Source organism: Mastigoproctus giganteus, chromosome 8 (assembly GCF_048544385.1).
Source record: "Mastigoproctus giganteus isolate SK-2022 chromosome 8, ASM4854438v1, whole genome shotgun sequence".
NCBI classification, from domain to species: domain Eukaryota; kingdom Metazoa; phylum Arthropoda; class Arachnida; order Uropygi; family Thelyphonidae; genus Mastigoproctus; species Mastigoproctus giganteus.
This window is the reverse complement of record NC_143582.1, coordinates 53,031,239-53,051,622: the sequence shown is the minus strand read 5'-3', so window position 1 is coordinate 53,051,622 and position 20,384 is coordinate 53,031,239. Positions and strand designations below refer to the sequence as shown.

Sequence of the window (20,384 nt, the reverse complement as noted above, 5' to 3'; positions counted from 1 at the left end):
GTAATGATGAACAAGTATGCCACAGAAAGGGAAATAATGATTGAAGGAGCAGTAATTGAAAAGGTGGAGTCATATACTTACCTGGGACAAGTCATTAGCTGTAATAATGATAAATGGCTGGAAGTCAAGATAAGAATAAATATTGGATGGATGGCATTCAGGAAATATAGTCACATACTAGGGAGCAATATCCCAATTTGTCTGAAACGTAAAATAATGAACCAATGTATACTCCCCACCATGACTTATGGAAGTGAAACTTCCATAAGTCATGGTGGGGAGTATTCCACCAAAAGAAAGGAAGAGAAGCTGAGAACTACACAGCGAAGAATGGAACGAATTATATTGGGAATCAGACTGTTAGATAAGAAGAGAAACACATGGATTAGGCAGCAAACTCAAGTAAAGGACATTCTTATCAAAACTAAAGAACTAAAATGGTTTGGGCTAGACACATAACTCGAAGACATTATGACAGACGGACTAAGAAAATAACAGAATGGTACCCAAGAGGGGCTAGAAGAAATCCTGGAAGACAAATGCGGAGATGGATAGATGAAATTCATGAGTTTGTGGGTAGTAAATGGATGGCCAGTGCTCAAAACAGAAGGAACTGGAAAGTTGCTGGAGAGGCCTTCATCCTGCAGTGGATTGAAAATGGCTGATGATGATGTAATATAAAGTAAGCACTAGTTATAGTGATCATGTTTGCAAATTGAATTTTGATTCTAATAAACGGCAGTTCTAATAAGTGAAAATCAATGAATATTATGCCGACCGGGCTAGCCGGGTAGGTAAAGCGCCTGCCTGGCAACCCAAAGGTCGCGGGTTCGATTCCCGCCACGGGCTGGATATCACGATGGTGCCGAACCAACCGGTTGGTTGGATATCCCGGCCACGATACACGAAGGAAGCAAGAAAAAACTGTTTCCTTCGTGTATTGATCACATCATACGAAATAAAAAAAAAAAAAAAAAAAAAATGAATATTATCTACAGGCTATAAAAATAAAGATATAAAGCACAAATTTACACTTTATTACCAATTAAATCAAAATCGGGAAAAATATTATCCATAGGTTAGCAAAATAAAAATAAATTTTTACTGATGTACATAGCTTAATTAATATACATATTAATTAAACATAACACTTTGTAATATGATTATAATTTAAAATAATCACTTTTTTTAGATTGCTTTAAGTTATCGCTATAAAGTCTTTTCAATATTGTATAACAGTCTGTATTCACAATTGCTTGCACCAGTTTCTTCCAACGCTCTCCTCACAACAGCTCCATGAGTTTGCCATTTTGTAACTGGAATTTGTTTTGTTTCATCTTCATTTTTCTTCTCCTTTTTGAAATTATGAGTAGCAGACTGGGCAATTTCTTCATCTGTTAAAGTTGTTGTAACTTGTAGATTGCCGTCTATGTCCACCCAATCATTGAACTCCTGTTCAGGCTTTTCAACGTAATCAGTACCGTGACTTTGTTGACCATTATGAATAATTAATCCAAATTTTTTGAAACGGTTGCTAATGCAGGTTTCAGAATCTTCATTCCAGACACTCATTGTCACATGAAGTGCATCTAGAACAGTTATCTGGTTTGCAATATCGGATGATGTTCCCACACCATCATCTGTACACTGGATGATTCTTTACCTCATATCCAATCTGTAAAAGGTTTTAAAGGTTTTTATTATTCCCTAGTCAAGAGGTTGAGTCAGTGATGTGGTATTTGAAGGTAGAAAAACTAATTCAATGCTTTTGAAAGTCAACTTTGGATGAGCTGGGCAGCTGTCCAAAACCAGTTCATTTTTTTTTTTTTTTTTTCCCTTAGCCAATTGCAAATCCCATTTACAAGATAATGTTCAAATAAAGAAGCTGTCATCCAAGCATTGGCATTATTGGCATATTCAACAGGAAGTTGTTTTACTCCTTTAAAACATCTAGCCAATATACTCTTGCCTGTACCTAACAGCTTTATCTTGATTGTTCCCATCATGTTGCATGTTAAATGAACTGTAATTCTGTCTTTGATCTTCTTTCCTGCAGATGCAGAGGACTTTTTAAAATTCATGCAGTGGCCTGGGATAGCCTTGTAGTACAACCCTGTTTCATCTGTATTAAAAATATCTTCCGGATTATAAGTTCTTAACACATTTTGCTAAGAGTTTTTCAACCAGTTTTCAGCTGGTCATGCCTCACAATATCATGCCTCACTTTCCATCATGTCAGCCATCTGTCATTCACCTTAAACTTTTTGTGTAGTTTTTCAGCAAAATCATTAGCTTTTTGAAGAAGAATGCTGCCATTGATTGGTGCATTAAATAATGCTGGCCTGTTTGAACCAAACAGGCCAGCATTATTTACTGTTTGGTATTTCCCTTCATACTTCCTTTTCTGGTTTCACTAATCTCATTAGTGTTTAATTTATGACATGATTTTAATAATTTTGATAAAAGTGACTAAGGCACTCCTAATTTTACTGCTGCTTCCCTTGAAGACATATTACTTAAGTTTAATTTGTCATATGTTTTTATAATTCGTAACTTATCTTTTAAACTCAAATTCACTCTTCCCATTCACTGAAATTTTTCTTTGTGGTAGTAAAATTTAAAACACAGTAAAAAAGTTAAGTGTCACTCAATAACAAAGCACACGTCACCCTCAAATTGGAACTAACATGACACGTGCAAGTGAGATACAGAGTAAAAAGTTTACAAAGTGTAAATATAGGAACAAGGAGCAGATTCTGAAAATTGATTTATGTTTTTTTTTTATATCATTGAAGATGTCAGTGATGGGGAGACACAATTGTACGTAATAACATAAAAACACAGAATTCCAGTTATCGGTATTTTCATAAATGCAATAAGATCGAGTTTGCTACCCATTTATAACAGATTGTACAAACAAATAAGCCCAATAAACTGAAAACTGCAAATAATTAATTGTTTTATGATTGTAACTTCTAGAAATGTGGCTTCCAGAAATGTGCTTTAGAAAAATATCACAAAGGTGTTCAAAATTGATTCTTATAACAGAAGATGTGATTCTAATTAATGATGAAAGTGTAGTACATTTTATTGATTTGAATTGGTTCTTCGAAATTTGATTCTATAAAGTGGCTGATTCTAACCAGTGAACACTATAACCGGTGCTTGCTGTATTTTTTTTTTTTTTTTTTTTTTGGACTCGCACATCATGGCCCTTGCACCATAAAAAATTATTCATTCATTCAGAAATTTCAGTCCCTTTTCAAATACCACTAGCCAATGAAACTTTAAAACAATTTATACATTTGGCCAAAAAGTAGGTTCCACAAAAAGTTTCTGCGCACAGAAAACTAAAGAGCCAGCTTTTCATAACATAGCATGCTCAGACCCAAATCCTTTTTTACCCTGTCTTTTTCTCATATTCACTGATTAAGAAGATTTAGTTTACTGTAGTTCATTAGTTGCTAACTGCAGTATGAGTGGTTTTAGAACTTGAAGGTACCACAGCACCTGATTTCAGCATTAGAGGGATGAAGTGGCCTTCTCACCTGAGCTTGCCACTGTATACGAGCCAGTTTTTTTGAGACGGGCCCACTGATCCATTTCTTACTTGAATTGCTTCTGCTAAAACAGGCATTGCTAATGGTTTTAGGCAGAGTAAAGGCAATTGATATAAAAGAGGAATTTTTTCCTAGCCTAGTAATGTTTTTTATTGTTTTTATTATATCACTGAAAAAAAAATTTAAAAGATGATGTCAAATAGTATCTTTCTTACTTTGCTAAAAGAATAAATAAAAAACATAGTTGCCTTATTATTCTTTTATTTTATTTCTGCAGTTAGTCAATTGTTATTCCTATGACTTCATTTCCTGATATATATATATATATATATATAAAAATATTATTTTATTTTCCTTTCAGTTTGATGAATTGGTTAATGAAGTTCAAAATTACTTAGCAACATTTGGATCCCCTACCTATGTGTTTGATATGGTTACTAAGCTGGAACAGCATAGAGAAGCATTAACAAGAAAAGCTCATTTAATTCCTAATAGAATAGACAGTGACCTCCGTGAATTAAAGAAGTGGAAAGATTCTCAAATAAACTTTGCTCATAAACTTGGTATTACCTATTCACTCTACCGTGACTTGGTTGTTCCATTCTTATTAGGAATAGAACAGGTAGTTGTTTTTTTTTTTTTTTTTTTGTTTTGTTTTTTTTAATGTTTTAATATATACAAAATGATAACCAAACTTTAAGGTTTTTAATTAGGAGATTTTTGATTTGCAAGTATTATATATCATCATATATCCCATTCTCAAACTAATATCATAGAACTATGGACATTTATAGTTGGTCCTGAAAAGTGGGTAAATGTAAAAAAAAACATAAATTTAATAAGCATTTGTGATTTTATAGTAGTCTACTGTTAATAATAATAGTATGTGACAGTAATGTTTGTTAAAATCTAAAAAATGAAATGGTGCTCAGCTAGAAATCATTTGTGATTGATTTCTGAAATTTCAGAACTTACTATTTTCTTTATCTGTTTTTTAAACTGATCTCTGTTGAATTAAAAACATGGAATTAATAGAAATAATATACAGGACTCTCTCAAATCCAGTCTTTTTAATGTGTACAATTTAGTTTCTAATAACAAGCTTTTCTGATGACTTCACATTATTAACACTTGCTGATTCACATAATCAGCAAGTTTGAGGCCATTTTGAAAAAAAGAGAATTTCAAACTATGGAACTTGAATTTGAAAATAGAATTATGGACAAGATAAACAAAAATCAGTCACATGGACACAAAATGTTTGTAGAAATACGTAAACTAGAAGTGACTGGAAAACAAAAGTAAACTGATAGCATTGATGAGGGCAGTGTGCAGCTAAAAGAAATTCCTTGTTTGCCATTTAACAATTCCTGAAAAGCAGTTTTATAAACACAATAAATTTCATTTTATTAGAACCAAACTTCACAAGGTTTTTGATTTGCATATGTTATATAAGTTTTTATCCCACTCTCAAGCATTATAGAACGATATACATTTATAGTTGGTGCTGGAAAGTAGGTAAATGTAAAATAAATTACAGATTTTAATAAGCACATGAGTTTTTTAATAGTCTACCATAAGCAATAACAGTATGTGACAGTAATTTTTGTTTTAATATACTAAATGAAATTATGCATAGTTAGGAACCATTTCAGTGATTCATTTTCTGATTGTTGTTGTTGTTTGTTTGTTTGATTTTTAGGAGCATTAGCAACTAGGGCCATGTTGCTCCGGGGATCTAGTGGTCAGGCGCGCGGGTGCATAAGTACACGTGCCTTGAGTGACCGGGGTTCTAGCCCGTGACTGCTGAATACGGTGCTGTTTCTTGTATTCTGGCTATCTTGGAACTCTTCTGACCGTTTGGTCGTCCCGGAGTATAAACAGAAAATTTATTTTATTATATGTGGTGGTCATTCCCTGACCTTTCCGCATCCTCCATATTTGGTGGTCACGGGCTCGAACCCCGGTCTAATCAAAAAGCATGTGCTACACACTGTTGCTCCTGCTCACCTGGCTACGGAGGCGCCCTTCATTTTCTGAATAGAACATTAATATTTCCTTAATGTTTTAACTTGTCTTTATTAAATTAAAAAGATCTAATTTAATAGAAAAAAATATACAGTACTTTTTCTAAGAATAAGTTAACTTTTTGTACCTTAAAATTTTACTAAAAATTTACACTGCTTGTTATACTCGGTGCTCCTCTATTTGAAATTTGTAGCGCTGTTTTCAATAACAGAAAATTTATGATTACACAGGCTTACAGACATGATTAGAAAAAAGAAGAAAAAAAGTGCATTAGCTAAATATTTTGATATGGATTCCAAATCTGTGTTCAGTTTTCTTCTAGCATGCTTGATTTTTATGATGAGATTGATTTCATGAATGTGATCGGATTGATTATACCATTCATATAGTTATTCAGCTAAGCTCTGTGAACATACTTATTGTTTATTTATTATTGTTGTTATACAATCATATTTGATGTAATTATTTGAATTACATCAAATATATTTCACAATTTAATTATTTGATTATAAATTGTTTCAGGTAAGATCCAAAGAATTACTGAAACATATTCATCGCCATTCCTTCAAAGTGTGAAAATTACCCTAACCAGTTCTGGTATATGTGTGTGTGGGGTGAGGGAGTGGGAGCTTCTTCCTAACTAAATCACAATGGCATACAGTCACATCAGATATTTGGAAAGTTTACTAGCTACATTTTAACTGCATTCTAGGTCTTTTTCTGGTCATCTAGGTGGCCAGAAAGAAAAAGTCAGTTCTGTTTACCCTACCCATAATATGTGGGAAGCTAAATGACCATGATGGTGATTGCAACTTTTGTAATGACACTGTAACTGGATTCTCAGCGATGAGACCAATCCCTTGTGGTGACAGTATAGAGTATGGGAATGCAATGAAGGTACAGTTGTTAAGAGACATAGGAGCCAGAGTTGATGATCCAAGTTCAATTGAATGGCTCCCCCCCCCCTTAAAGATCTAGCCCTCTCCAAAGATAAAATAAAGCCAAACTTCTTGCAACGAAACTAAAGCAGAAACACTTGATTAAGAAGAACATCAAAGTTTCTCACTATTTTAAAAGAAACCAAGTTTTGGAGACATTCTTTGCAGTAAATGGTTAGTTCTGCTTCTGCCATGATATCAATGGAGTTTTAGAGAATTGTCAGAAAAAAAAGATTAAAAATTTGCCTCTACATTGACTTCTGACAGTGAAGTGGGAAAACTGTTCTTGTGTATTTCAGGAAGAAATAAGGAAAGTATCCTTCCCTATTGCCCATTCTGTTCATCTAAAGGTGACATACTATAACATGAAGACACTATTCAAAGCAATTCAAATACTGCACTGATCAGTGGAATGTCTGTGGTGACCTCAAAATCATTTTGTTAATAGGCCTGCGAGGAGGATTTGCAAAATATTGTTGTTTCCTCTGCCTATACAACAGCTATTCTACTTCAGACCATTACACCAGAGTTGACTGGACTCCTAGCACACATGAGCCCAGAACAAGTAGTTTGTGGTATGTTTTGTGGGTCTATTGAAGATTTTCCTTACACCTATTCATATAAGTTTTGGCCTAATGAAGCATAAGCAATTGTTAAGGTGAATTTGAGAGGATTTTATTACTTAAGTATGAAATCTCCAAAGATCAGTGCTGTGAAAGAGGGAACATTTGTGGGGCCTCGAATAAGAGAACTTCTGCAAGGTGAAACTTAGAAAAATGTACCAGTGCATTAGAACTAAAAGCATGGTAGGCTTTCAAATGGCTGTGTGGAAACTTCTTGGGTAACCACAGGTTTTCTGTATAAAAAGGCAGAGTTCAGAAACTGCTCAATCCATATAAAGAAATGGGATTTGTATGTTGCTGAAACTTCATAAATTTGAGTAGTAATCAGATAATACAGTGACATCCTCAAAAGCAGAAAGTGATTGTCCCACAGAAAATAGTTATTGTCAGTTACTTTACTGCCAAGCAAAAGGGAAATATATTGTGCAAAAAAAAAATATGATGGAACAAGACCAAGGTATGTCTGCCAGAGAAAATTTAATGTTGTAGAGCAGTTATGTACCTTTAAGTGCACAAACAGGTGATGATGTACATTTTGATACTATGAGGGGCATTCAAAAATTTTGTAAAACGTATACCGTATTTTCCAGCTTATAAGACACGGTTTTTTTCGCTAAGAAATACTCGGAAAATCACCCTGCATCTTATATGGTCAATGTCAGATTACGCCTAAAGACTACTGGCAATGCATTTTCGATGACACAGTGCCGGTAAACTGAGTTCTGAAACTTCCCTTTGAAATTCACACCAATTTTACTTAAGATTTAGCTGTTGAAATATATTTTTAACAATTATCAGTGGTTACAATCTATGGCAACAATACATACCAGTAATCTTTTTTTCGTGGTATGTTGTTGAAAAATTTGTTGAAATCTGCCTAATATGATCTCGCACTTTCATGATATGGCTGGCTAATTAGACTGGATCGGGATTTTTCAATTCCAACCGTCTTTTACAAAGAGAAAGTGAAGCCCATATTTGTCTTAGGGTGAGTAAGAATTTCTGTTACATTATTTCTGTCAGCTTTTTTCAGAAACAAACATTTCATTATTGGTTGAACATTTATCCAAGCGTATACCATTATTTTTAGAAAAATATATTTCCATATTACCAGAAAAATATATTACCGTATTACCAGAAAAATATATTACCATGTCACCATATTTGTTTTTTTTTTTTTTTTTTTTGATTTGGTAGTTGTTGGCGCATCGGCTTCTGTGGCCATATTGCACCTCCTAAGGTTTTTGCAGTACTTTGATCCAAGCCCGAGGCGGGAATCGAACCCGCGACCTTTGGGTTGCCGGGCAGGTACTTTACCCACTCGGCTAGCCCGGTCGGCTCCATATTTGTTTACATCAGTCAGTAAAAGATTGCTTCTTAGTTTCACCGTAAACCGTATTGAAGGATAATAGAAGGGTTATTATTGTTTCCAAAATATGTGGCCAAAACTAGGGTGCGTCTTGTATGCCCGTGCATCTTATAAGCCGGAAAATACGGTAGTTCCTATAATCCCAGATTCATGAAATTCAAACAACATGTTAGGGCTTCTCTATGCAATCACAACACACAGTAATTCATTTTTTCCCATCTGTGTTTCAATTTTAAAAATCCCCTCCTTGTAGAATTTTGCTCATCAAACCACTCAATCACTGTGTGTTTCAGTTGTTCATTGTCCACAAAATGTAATCCACAAAGATGATGTTTCAATTTTCCTTACAAATAAAAGTTAGATGGGACCATATTAAGTGAATAAGGTGGATGTAACAAAGACTTGAACCACAGTTTGGCCACTTCACATCTGTAAGGTCAATTCTGTGTGGTTAATTCACATTTGTGAGGTGAGACATTGTCATCCATCAACAGTACTTCTAAGGACAGCATTCCATATCGCTGCCACTTGATGTTTTCTCATAATTTGTTTAATTAGATTAGCATTAGTAAAGGCATTTGATGCAAGAAAGCAAGCATATGCAGCATCAGCCAAAAAAAAATAAATAAATAAATAAATAAATAAATAAAATAAATAAATAAATAAATAAAAAATAAAGACTTCCACTTCACCCCTCTGTTCGTTCGAAATACCTGTCCAGCTGAGCCTTAAACTTATTTAGGCTGTCAACTTCCACGACAAGGGATGGAAGTTTGTTCCACCAACCGACCACCCGCTGGCTAAAGGCAAATTTCCTCACGTCTATCCTACATCTGTCTTTCCTCAATTTGAATTTATGCCCTCTCTGGTGATTATTCTGAGCAAGGGGAAGAATCCCATCAGCATTGAGCATGCTCAAACCATTCAAGGCTTTATACACCTCTATCAGATCACCTCGCTGGTGCCTAGTCTCCAGACACTGTAATTTGCAAAACTTAAGCCTTTCTTCATAAGAGCACCCCTTTGTTCCATTCACTAATCTTGTTGCCCTTCTCTGTACTCATTCCAGCATCTCTACATCCTTCTTGAAATGAGGCCTCCAGACCTGTATACAGTACTCTAGGTGTGGCCTGACCATTGCCTTATACAAGGGAATAATGACCTCCTTATCCCTGCTAGAAAAATTCCTATATATCATCAACAATACACCATGAGCAACTCTTGCAGCCCGTCTGCACTGCTCAGAAAACTTCATATCTGCCTGCACAACCACCCCCAGGTCCCTTTCATTCTCTACCACTGTCAGTGTAGTACCACAGAGTTGATACGTTGCTCTGGGGTTGCTGTTTCCCATATGCAGTACTTTACATTTGTCAATGTTAAACTTCATTTGCCACCTCTCAGCCCATCTGCTCAACCTTTCCAGATCCTGTTGCAGTAGCATAGTGTCAGTAGTGTCCTTGACAACCCTGCCAACCTTCGTATCGTCTGCAAACTTGGACATTAAGCTTGATATACCATCATCAATATCATTTATAAATACAGAAAACAATAATGGACCCAATACTGAACCCTGAGGGACTCCACTAATAACATTAGTCCACAATGAGCAGTGTCCATTGATTACCACTCTCTGTCTTCTCCCCCACAACCACCCCTTTATCCATAGCAGCAATTTGCCTCCAATGCCACACTGCTCCAATTTGTGCAGCACTCTTCTATGTGCAACAGTATCAAAAGCCTTTCTAAGATCCAAGTATATAATATCAAAGTTATTCCCTGAATCCAGTTCTTTTATGACTGCATCATAGTATCCAATCAAACTGGTCAGACAAGACTTCCGCTTAACAAAACCATGCTGTGTTTGAGCTATAACTGAACTCTTGTCTAGATGATCCTGCAGTGCTTCTTTAACCAGTGCCTCCATTAATTTTCTGGGAACAGAAGTTAAACTAACAGGTCTATATTTACTTGTAGTAGTAGTAGTAGTAGTAGCAATGGCATTTGATGCAAGAAAGCAAGTGTATGAGCTTATGCAGCATCAGCAAAAAAAAAAAAAAAAAAAAATCATACCATTCCCTCCAAATGCCTGTCCAGTTCCTCCTTAACGTTATTCAACCTATCAACTTCCACAACGACAGATGGAAGTTAGTTCCAGCAATTAACCACCCGCTGGCTAAAGGCAAATTTCCGCACATCTAATCTACATCTGTCTTTTCTTAATTTGAATTTATGCCCCCTTAGGTTCGTAATCTGAACAAGTGGAAGGATCCCATCAGAATTCAGCATGATCAACCTATTCAAGGCCTTATATACCACAATCAGATCACCGTGCAGGTGCCTAGTCTCCAGCCACTGCAATTTGCAGAACTTAAGGCTCTCTTGGTAAGAGGATCCCTTCATTCCCCCACCAATCTTGTTGCCCTTCTCTGCACACGCTCAAGTAAATCTACATCCTTCCTAAAATGAGGCCTCCAGACCTGTACGCAGTTCTCAAGGCGTGGCCTGACCATTGCCTTATACAGAGGGACGATCACCTCCTTCTCCCTGCTAGCAAAATTCCTATATATCATTGACAAAACCCCATGACCTGCCCTGGCAGCCTGTCTGCATTGCTCAGAAAACATCATATCTGCCTGCACAATTACTCCCAGGTCTTTTTCATTTTCTACCACCTTAAGTGTAGTACCACACAGTTGGTACGTTTCTCTGGGATTATTTCTACCCATATGCAGTACTTTGCATTTGTTAAGGTTAAACTTCAGTTGCCACTTCTTAGCCCATCTGCCCAAATTATCTAGATCCTTTTGCAGTAGCACACTGCCATTACTGTCATTAACAACCCTGCCAACCTTTGTATCATCTGCAAACTTCAACATTAAGCCTGATATACCTTCATCCACATCATTGATAAATATACAAAACAACAGTGGACCTAACACCGAACCCTGTGGGATTCCACTAATAACATTAGTCCAAGAAGAGCAGCACCCATTGATTACCATCCTCTGTCTTCTCCCACTTAACCATCCTTTTATCCATTGTAGCAACTTATCCTTAATACCATTCTGCTCCAATTTGTACAATAGTCTTCCATGTGCAACAGTGTCAAAAGCTTTCCTGAAATCCAAATATATGATATCAAAATTATTTTTTGCATCCAGTTCCTTTGTAACCATATCATAATATCCTATCAAATTTGTCAGACAAGTCTTTCCCTTAACAAACCCATGCTGTGTCTGAATTATTGCTGCAGTCTGGATGATCCTGCAATGCATCTTTAACCAGTGACTCCATTATTTTACCCGGAACAGAAGTTAAACTAACTGGTCTGTAATTACTCCTGTCACCCTTCGATCCCCCTTTGTAAATTGGGGATACATTTGCACATCTCCAGTCCGTGGGGACCTCCCCTGAATCCAAGGATGCTCTCATAATTATGGCTAAGGGTTTGCTTAGTTGCTTTGCCGCCTCCTTTAATATAACTGGATAGATCCCATCCACCCCAGGTGCTTTTCTTATGTTTAGCTTCAACAATTTCTCCTCTACTTTGCTTTCAGTTATTAGAAAATCATTAAGTATCCTGCTACAATTTGATAACCTTCTGCCATTTTCAAACCTTAATAATTCCTCGTGTGAATGTAGATGCAAAATACTCATTCAGTTTGTTTGCTATCTGAGCAGGATCATCAACAGTCAAACCAACGATGTCAAGTGGACCAATCAGATTCATCCCCTTCCTTTTAGAGTTTATATAAGTAAAAAAATCCTTGCTGTTTTTCTTAGCATCTTTTGCCAAGGATTTCTCGTATTCTGCCTTCGCCTGCCTAACCTCCTTTGTGACCTGATTACAGACTAGCTTATATCTGCCATAGGCTTCTGAGTCGCTTGATAATTTATATGCATTCCATGCATTTTTCTTCTCTATTAAGAGTCTCATTAGTTCATTAGATAACCATTTAGGCCTAAACCCTTTAACAATATTTCTTAATAGGTATGAAACTTTAAGTAACATCCACGATTCTTTCCTTGAATACTTCCCACTTAGAATTTACTGTTGGTAACATCATCAGTTTATCCCACTGTACAGAATTTAAAAACTGTCGCAGACCACTGTACTCACCCTTACGGAAACAAAAACCCTTTCCTTTACCCCTGATGGTAATTAAATCTTTAAGTAAATCCCACATCAGTACACTGTGATCACTGGCACCTAGTGGTTCCTTTATCTGCAAATTCTTAATACACGAATGATCACTGCTGTTAACCAGATCAAGAGTATTACTTTCTCTGGTTGCCTCTCGAACATGCTGCTGCAGAAAACAATCATCCAATAAATCCACAAAAGTCTGACTAGTGTGTGAGTGACCAACCCACAAGTTCCAGTCAATATCTGGGAAGTTAAAATCCCCCATTATAAGACATTCCGATTTACTAGCCCACTCTATTTCTCTGTACAATTGTTCACTGTACTCATTCGAGTCATTAGGCCTATTACACACTCCTTTTATTTTTGCTTTTGTAGTGCTTATGTCACACCAAACTGACTCCACAGTGCACTGTTCATCTATATCAACTGGATGCACTTCTTTTGATTTTATGTTTTTCTTAATTAACAGCATAACACCTCCTCCCTTTCTATCCTGTCTATCCTTTGCATCTGTCTATCCTGTCCATGCATGTTTCATACATGCATTTTTCCTCACTGCAGCAACAAATTGTTTATACTGTTAATAATGTTGCAGTTATACGTAGGATTAGACATTTGCTAGTCAAGTGAACTAGGCTCAAAGCTTTTTTAGCCAACATTTTTAACAATTACTGTATGCTAAACAATTTAATCATTTTCCAATTTGTCCAATGTAATGTGCAGTAATTTAAACTTTTTTTTTTTTTTTTTCCCCAATACCAAACCACTTCAGGTCAAGATATGGATATTTCAAATGTGCATAGCTTGATTGATCATGGATCTGTTTCTCAAACCACTGAGAATCAAACCCATGTTGGTATTATATTTTACTCTCAGGATGAACTGAGGAATTACCTGCTGAAGTTTTGACATAAAATAATAGGACACTCTGTATCAAGGACGGCTCATCCATAGGCACTGCAGCACCCCCAGCTATTTTAAATTTAGATATACAATGAATGAGTTATATGAAGTTTTGTGAAGAACAATGCAAAGTGAATATTTTTATTAACAGAACCCGCATATAGTATGTGCATCCTCCAGTAATCCATTTCCAGTAATCATTTCAATAATAAACGAATAAAAACACAAAATCGTTTCCAACTTTCAAGTTTAATTAACTGTAGGCCTCACTGTGCACAGGCAATGACATATTTTGCATTCCAGTGAATATCTAGTAGTTGGTTACCATTAGCAACCAGCATATTGGCAGTTTGCCAATATACATTTTTTATAGGTGAAACGAATCAAAGTCACTGTAAAGCGCGCAGTGCAGATTTCATCGTCGACCATGATAGGTGTGTAGCCACAATGTTGGTGTCTTTTTGTTATTCGCCCAAATTACCATTAAGTAACTAAATAATATCAGTGTTAATACTCAACATTCAACAGGTAATTATGTGATGACAGCTTAATTGCGAATTGAGCTTGAACATGGTAAGTTGAAGTTATATTATGAGGTTATGTGTATGTAAAACATTATTTCTACGACCCACGATTTTGTGAAATTTGATTCGATCATGGTCTCCATGCTTCCCCATGAAGTAAATCATGTGACAGTGAATAAACTTCAGCAACTTAGTTTTTCACAATTATCTCTCCAAGAAAAAAATGCAATTAAAAAAGAAGACCACCCCACACCAAAGATTCAAATTTCTCAGTGCAAAATAAGTAATAATAAGAAATATATTTGCAGTTTTAAAACTGAATAGTACCAAAGGAAAAGGTGCCTTGTGGTTGTAAAGTTAAAAATGCATTGTTTTGTTTTCAATGTTTACTACTAGATGCCTCCGTAGCCAGGTGGGCAGGAGCAGCAGTGCGTAGCACACGCTTCTTGATTAGACTGGGGTTCGAGCCTGTGACCACTAAATACAGAGGATGCGGAAAGGTCAGAGAATGACCACCGCATATCCCCGGAGCAATATGGCCTTAGTTGCTAATGCTCCTAAAAACAAATAACAAACAAACAATGTTTTCTGTTTGGAGGTGACTTAACGTAGACAAAAAGTGGCTTTACAAACATAAACAAAATTAAAGAAAAACTCTAAAACATGAGAGTTCGAAGAAACATATTGATAACATAATTTCACTGTCACTTTTATGAAGCGTAAATATTAAAGAACAGTTTAGCGAGGCCTACAGACTTTTTATCTGCAAACATAACAGAAAAGTTACCAAGAATCATGAGTATTATCTAAAATAATAGACTGCATTAAATTTTGTGGACAGTTTTAAATTCCTTTACATGGACATGGCGAAAAAGATGATTCTAAAAATCCAGGAGTATTCAGAGGATTAATAAATTTCGCCTGTACTTTAGATTCCAATTTAAAGAACCATTTAGAAAGTAACGCAGCATTTAAAGGCATTTTGAAAACTATTCAGAATGATATTCTTGACTGCTTGCTGCAAATATCGTCTTCAAGAGGAGTGTTTCCATTTACAATGGGTTTCCTCAGCCTACAAGTTATTTCTTGTTAGGACTTTTTTCCCACCATATAGTGCGGTTCAAGGTGTCTTGGTCGGTTAAGCCTCGGGCTGTCATGCACTCCGGTACTCCATCCATCCATGGCCTCCTAGTCTTTCTCTTCTCCTTCTTCCAGGAGATATCCATTGCAGGATAGCCTTTGGATATCTGTTTTCTTGCATCCGTTTTACATGTCTATACCATGTTAGACGCTTTTCTTTGATGGTCTCAATAATAGTCTTTTTCACTTCCATTTATTTCCTTATGTCTTCATTCCGTTTTCTGTCTCTTCTAGAAGTTCCTGCTGAGCGTCTCCAAAAATCCATTTCTGTGGAGAGCAATTTGTTTTCAGCTCGCCTATTCAATGTCCAGGTTTCCGCTCCATACAATAGAAGACTTTGTACAATCGTTTGAAATATAAGTTTCTTTGTTTTATGTAGGATATTTTTGCTCCACAGAACAGAGTTTAACATGCCGATAGCCTTTCTGCCATCTGTAATTCTCTTATTGATCTCTGCTTGGGATGATCCATCACTTTGTAAGATTGATCCCAGATATTTGAATTTATCAACTTGTTTGATTTTAAAACCTGCAATATTTAGAACGTGTCCTGGCCCTGAAGACAACATTTCAGTCTTGCTAAAATTGATTTTTAGACCCCATTGTTTATATTCCTCAAACAATTGACGACATGCATACTTTGCATCTTCTAAGTCTTGTGCTATCACCACCTGATTATCTGCAAAAAGAAAATTGTGAATATAGGTGTTCTTATTAATCGCCAATCCCATTTTATTACATTTTTTTGACCAGGATCTTAGGGAAATGTCGATATAAATTTTGAAAAGTGTTGGTGACATACAACAACCTTGTAATAAGCCTTTTGAAGTGTGGAATTCAGGTGACAAAACTGATCCCACTTTAATTCTGCATCTATTATTCCTGTAAATTGCCTTAATAATGTTAATCAGTTATCCATCAATATTTGCCTCTTTCAGTGCTTCCCATAAGAGTTTTCTTGGAACACTGTCATATGCCTTTTCAAGGTCAATGAAAATCATAAAGATTTTTTTTCCTTTTGATTGGTATTTTTCAAGGATCAGTCGTAATGTTGAGATATGATCTATACATGACCTCCCAGCTGAAAAACCACTTTGTTCTTCTGATACCTCGATCCGGGCTTCTAAATGGTTCCTGATCCATTTTCAAAGGATCTTTAACATCGGGTTCAGTATGCATATTCCTCTGTAATTTGAACAGCTTTTCCGATCGCCCTTCTTATAAATTGATGTAATATATCCTGTTATCATTTCTTTCGGTATTTCTTCTTCTCTCACTATACTATTTAACAGTTTTTGTATCAGAACAGCCACTCCTCTTCCTCCATATTTCAGAAGTTCCATGTAAACTCCTCCAGGTCCAGGTGATTTCCCATTCCTTCCTTCCTTTAGCAGGAGTTCCACTTCCCTAACAGAAACTTTTAAGCTTGTGTGTCTTCTACACCAAAATCCTCCATCGTCTTGAACTCTTCCCGGTCTTCTTTTAAAAGTCCTTCATAGTACTCCGTCCAGTCTTTCAAAGGTATTAATTGCAAACCAGCATTGTGTTTATTCTGTTTTCTCAAGTCTTTAAGGACCTTCCATGATTCCACTGATTGCTTGAAGCCCAATTTGCTATTAATAGTTGCACATTTCCTTTCCCATTCTTCATTTTTCGCTTCTACTACCAACCGATTGGCTATTTTCTTTTTTTCAACATAAATGTTCCTATATGTATCATTCCTATCACCCAGCCATTTCTGATATGCAAGTTTCTTTTCCTCTACAGCAGGTCTTACTTTCTCTGTAATTTAACCCCAGGGGCTCACATCTAGTGAGTATGGGCTTGGCACACCCAGGGTCCTGAGCTGGATATCATCATTCTTCTTTTTCTTGGTGATTCCCTTCTATTTTTCTCTCTCTCTCTCTCTCTCTCGGGGTAATTCAGAAAATTTTTTTTTTTTTTTTTTTTTTTTTTTGGCTGGTGCAGCATAAGCCTCAGGCTTCCTTGCACTCTATGTCTAATAATAATAATAATAATAATCCAGGTCTTTTTTGGTCCTTGGCTCTTCTTTTTGCCTAGGATTTCATGAGCTATTTTTTTAACAGTATTTTTTAAATATTCGTAGATTTCTTCAGTATTACCTTTTATCTCTATGTTAATTGCAGCATCCAGTCTCTGGGTGAAGTTGTTTCTAATGCTGTCGTCCTGGAGTAGGTCAATGTTAAATTGATCCACTTGTAGCATTTCTCCTTCCCTGCATTGTTGGTTGTCCACACATATTTTATTAATCCAGTTCTACCTCAGTGTTGTTTTAACAAGAAAATGGTCAGATCCACATTCAGCTCCTCTATAAACTCTGACATCTTTCAATACATATGTCCCTGAAAGTTTTGAAATAATGTAATCTATAACTGATCTAATTTGTCTTGTCTCCTGTGACCAAGTATATTTATGGATATCCTTGTGTTGGAAAAATGTCTTGTTTATTCTCAAGTCGAACTGTTCACAAAGATTGCATAGTCTATCTCCGTTGTCATTCCTCTCTTTCTCTCAAAATCTTCCAATAACTTTGCTATTTTGTTCAGTTCCTACTCTTGCATTGAAATCTCCCATTAGAAATATCTCTTTGTTCTTAGGAATTTTTTCTATTAGTTCTCTCAGATCCTCCCAAAATTCATCCTTCAAGGTATCGGTGGTGTCATTAGTTGGGGCATATATTCCCAAAATACATATTTCTCTCCCGTACATTTTCAATTCCAATGAGATCATTCTTTCATTAATAAATTGCCAATTTTTGATGATGTGGCTCAATTTCTTTTTAACAGCAATAGAAACTCCTGCCCTTGCTCTTTCACTCTTATCAACTCCACTCCAAAAATGGTAGTATTCTCCCATTATTTCCTCTCCACATCCCTTTTTCTTTGTCTCTGATAACACGACGATGTCTAACTTGAATTTTTGCAGTGCATCCGAAAGAAAGTTTCTTTTAGTTGAAAGGCCTTGAATATTCCAGCATCCCAAAATCATAGTCCTTTTCCGTTTGCCGAGTCGTTTCCAAAAGTGCAGCCCATTTTCATTTTCACTTGTAGGTCGTTTAGCATTTGTGTATTTTTTACACTGAACGAGGAGCTAGCCCATTGCAGCAACCCCAACCTTGCTGAAAATATGCTGGGATGAAATAAAAAGAGAAATTAAAGAAGCTTCATTCGTAGCTGTCTTGGCTGATGACACAACAGATGTTTCAGAACATATACAAATGGTAATTGTTCTGAGATATGAACTAAATGGAGACATTTTTGAGGTTTTTTTTCACTCCAGAAAACCAAACAGCAGATGGAATGTTGAAGTGCATTCTAGATCAGTTAAACATAATCCTCGAAGGAAATACTCAAAAACTGGTTGCTCAGACATTTGATTGCACAACTGTTATAAAAGGCAAGAAAGGGGAAGTTCAGGCTAAAATAAAAGAAGTGTACAAAAATGCAAATTTTATTCACTGCTATGCACACAAACTGAATCTGATGATGAGAAATGCAGCAAGTAATACCCGAGATTCAAGAATATTCTTTTCGAACCTCATGTCTATACCAACATTTTTCTCAAGATCACCACAGCGTCTCTCTGTTCTCAGAAAGCATATGGACAGCCTGGTTGCCCGACCTTCCCCTACAAGATGGAACTTCACTATACGCACCGAGAACAATGTTTATGAAAATTTTGAATCCTTAAAAAAGTACATGGAGGAACTACAAGCGATAGCAAATGCAGATAAGACGATTTCAGAAACAACTGGAATTTTGCACATCTTGAGTAATGAAAAATTCGAGTTCTGGTTAGAATTTTTCCATCAGATAATGCCTCAAGTCGAAGTTATTTTTAATCAAATATAATTTCGAGAAATTGAGGCACTTAAAATACATGAATATATAGGAAACTTTAAGAATGCTATTTTAAAAATCAGGAATTCAATGTACTGTGAAAATCCTTCAAAAACACTCATGATTGAAGTGAAGGAAGTATGTGACTATATAAGTGTTGACATAGCTGAGAGATATTCTTTTACAAAGCAATTAATTGCCGCTAAATTGCTTAACAAGGAGAACTTTTTTTTTTTTTGTTATTTTTCGTACGAAAATACCCATAGAAGAGGTATGGGAGACTACTGAATCATATCCCATGATTGAAAGAGAAAAACTTTTTACGGAATTACAAGTTTTCTGTAGCAGACATGATCTACACAATTATTGCAAATTAACTGACTTGCTGAAATTTATCTCAGAAAATAATCTAGCTGAAGTTCTTGGTGAACTTACAAAACTCATAAAAGTTCTTTGACCATTCCGATGACTACTTCAGAGCCCGAACGTTGCCATTCAACATTAAAAAGAATAAAAACATTTTTAAGGAGCACTATGAATCAGGAAAGGCTAAATGCTCAAGCAATGCTCTCGAAAGCAAATAGAGAAAAACTTGGTCAACAGTGCACCAAACTTGAATGAAAAAGTTATTAATCTATTTTCAACAAATAAAAACTGAAGAATGGATTTTTTTTTAAAATAAAAGTTCAAGTCTGTTAATGATGTCTAGTTAATATTTTGTAGTATTTTTAACTTGCTTATTATTATTACTGTATATTTCTACATGTCTTATAACCAAGGCAATTTAATGTAACTTTAAGACACAGCACTCCCAAAAATCAGAAACACGATCCACCACTGCTGTGTATACCACTGAAAAGGGAGCAGCTGGGAAAATTATGAAATAAGCAGCATGGTTAATTAATAAAATTATAATCGATATGATGTAGTTCTTACTTTGTTTGTTTGAAATAAATTTTCTGTTATTTTAATGCTTTAAGACTGGTTTCTTTCAAATTGTAATTGCAGGTTCTGCTAGGTATTCAGATGTTGTCACACCAGGTTGCTTCATTTAGGATAAAAAGAAAACATGGAGTCAAAGTTTGTTTTTTTACTCCCTTATTACATTTTTTATAAAATTATGTTGATAATTTTTTTTTTTTTTTTTTGACAAATGTGATTTGTAAAAGTGTAATTGTTTTTCTCTTTAAACTCTAAAGAATGAACATATAAATGCTTACATGTGAGCATGTAAAAGCCCAGTTATCTGCCATCTATCAGGAGAGCTCATGTCACTTTTACGAATCAGAA

At 35.7% G+C, this 20,384-nt stretch overlaps 1 protein-coding gene across 1 annotated transcript in view; it reads left to right on the top strand.

The window, feature by feature from the left end:
• Positions 1-20,384, top strand: part of LOC150081532 (midasin) — a 1,449,634-nt gene that overhangs the window by 1,049,327 nt on the left and 379,923 nt on the right. Inside the window, exons 61-62 of the mRNA XM_090380238.1 lie at positions 3,922-4,182; positions 20,103-20,174. Of these exons, the coding sequence (XP_090236364.1) occupies positions 3,922-4,182; positions 20,103-20,174 (333 nt within the window). The remainder of the gene's footprint in view (positions 1-3,921; positions 4,183-20,102; positions 20,175-20,384) is intronic.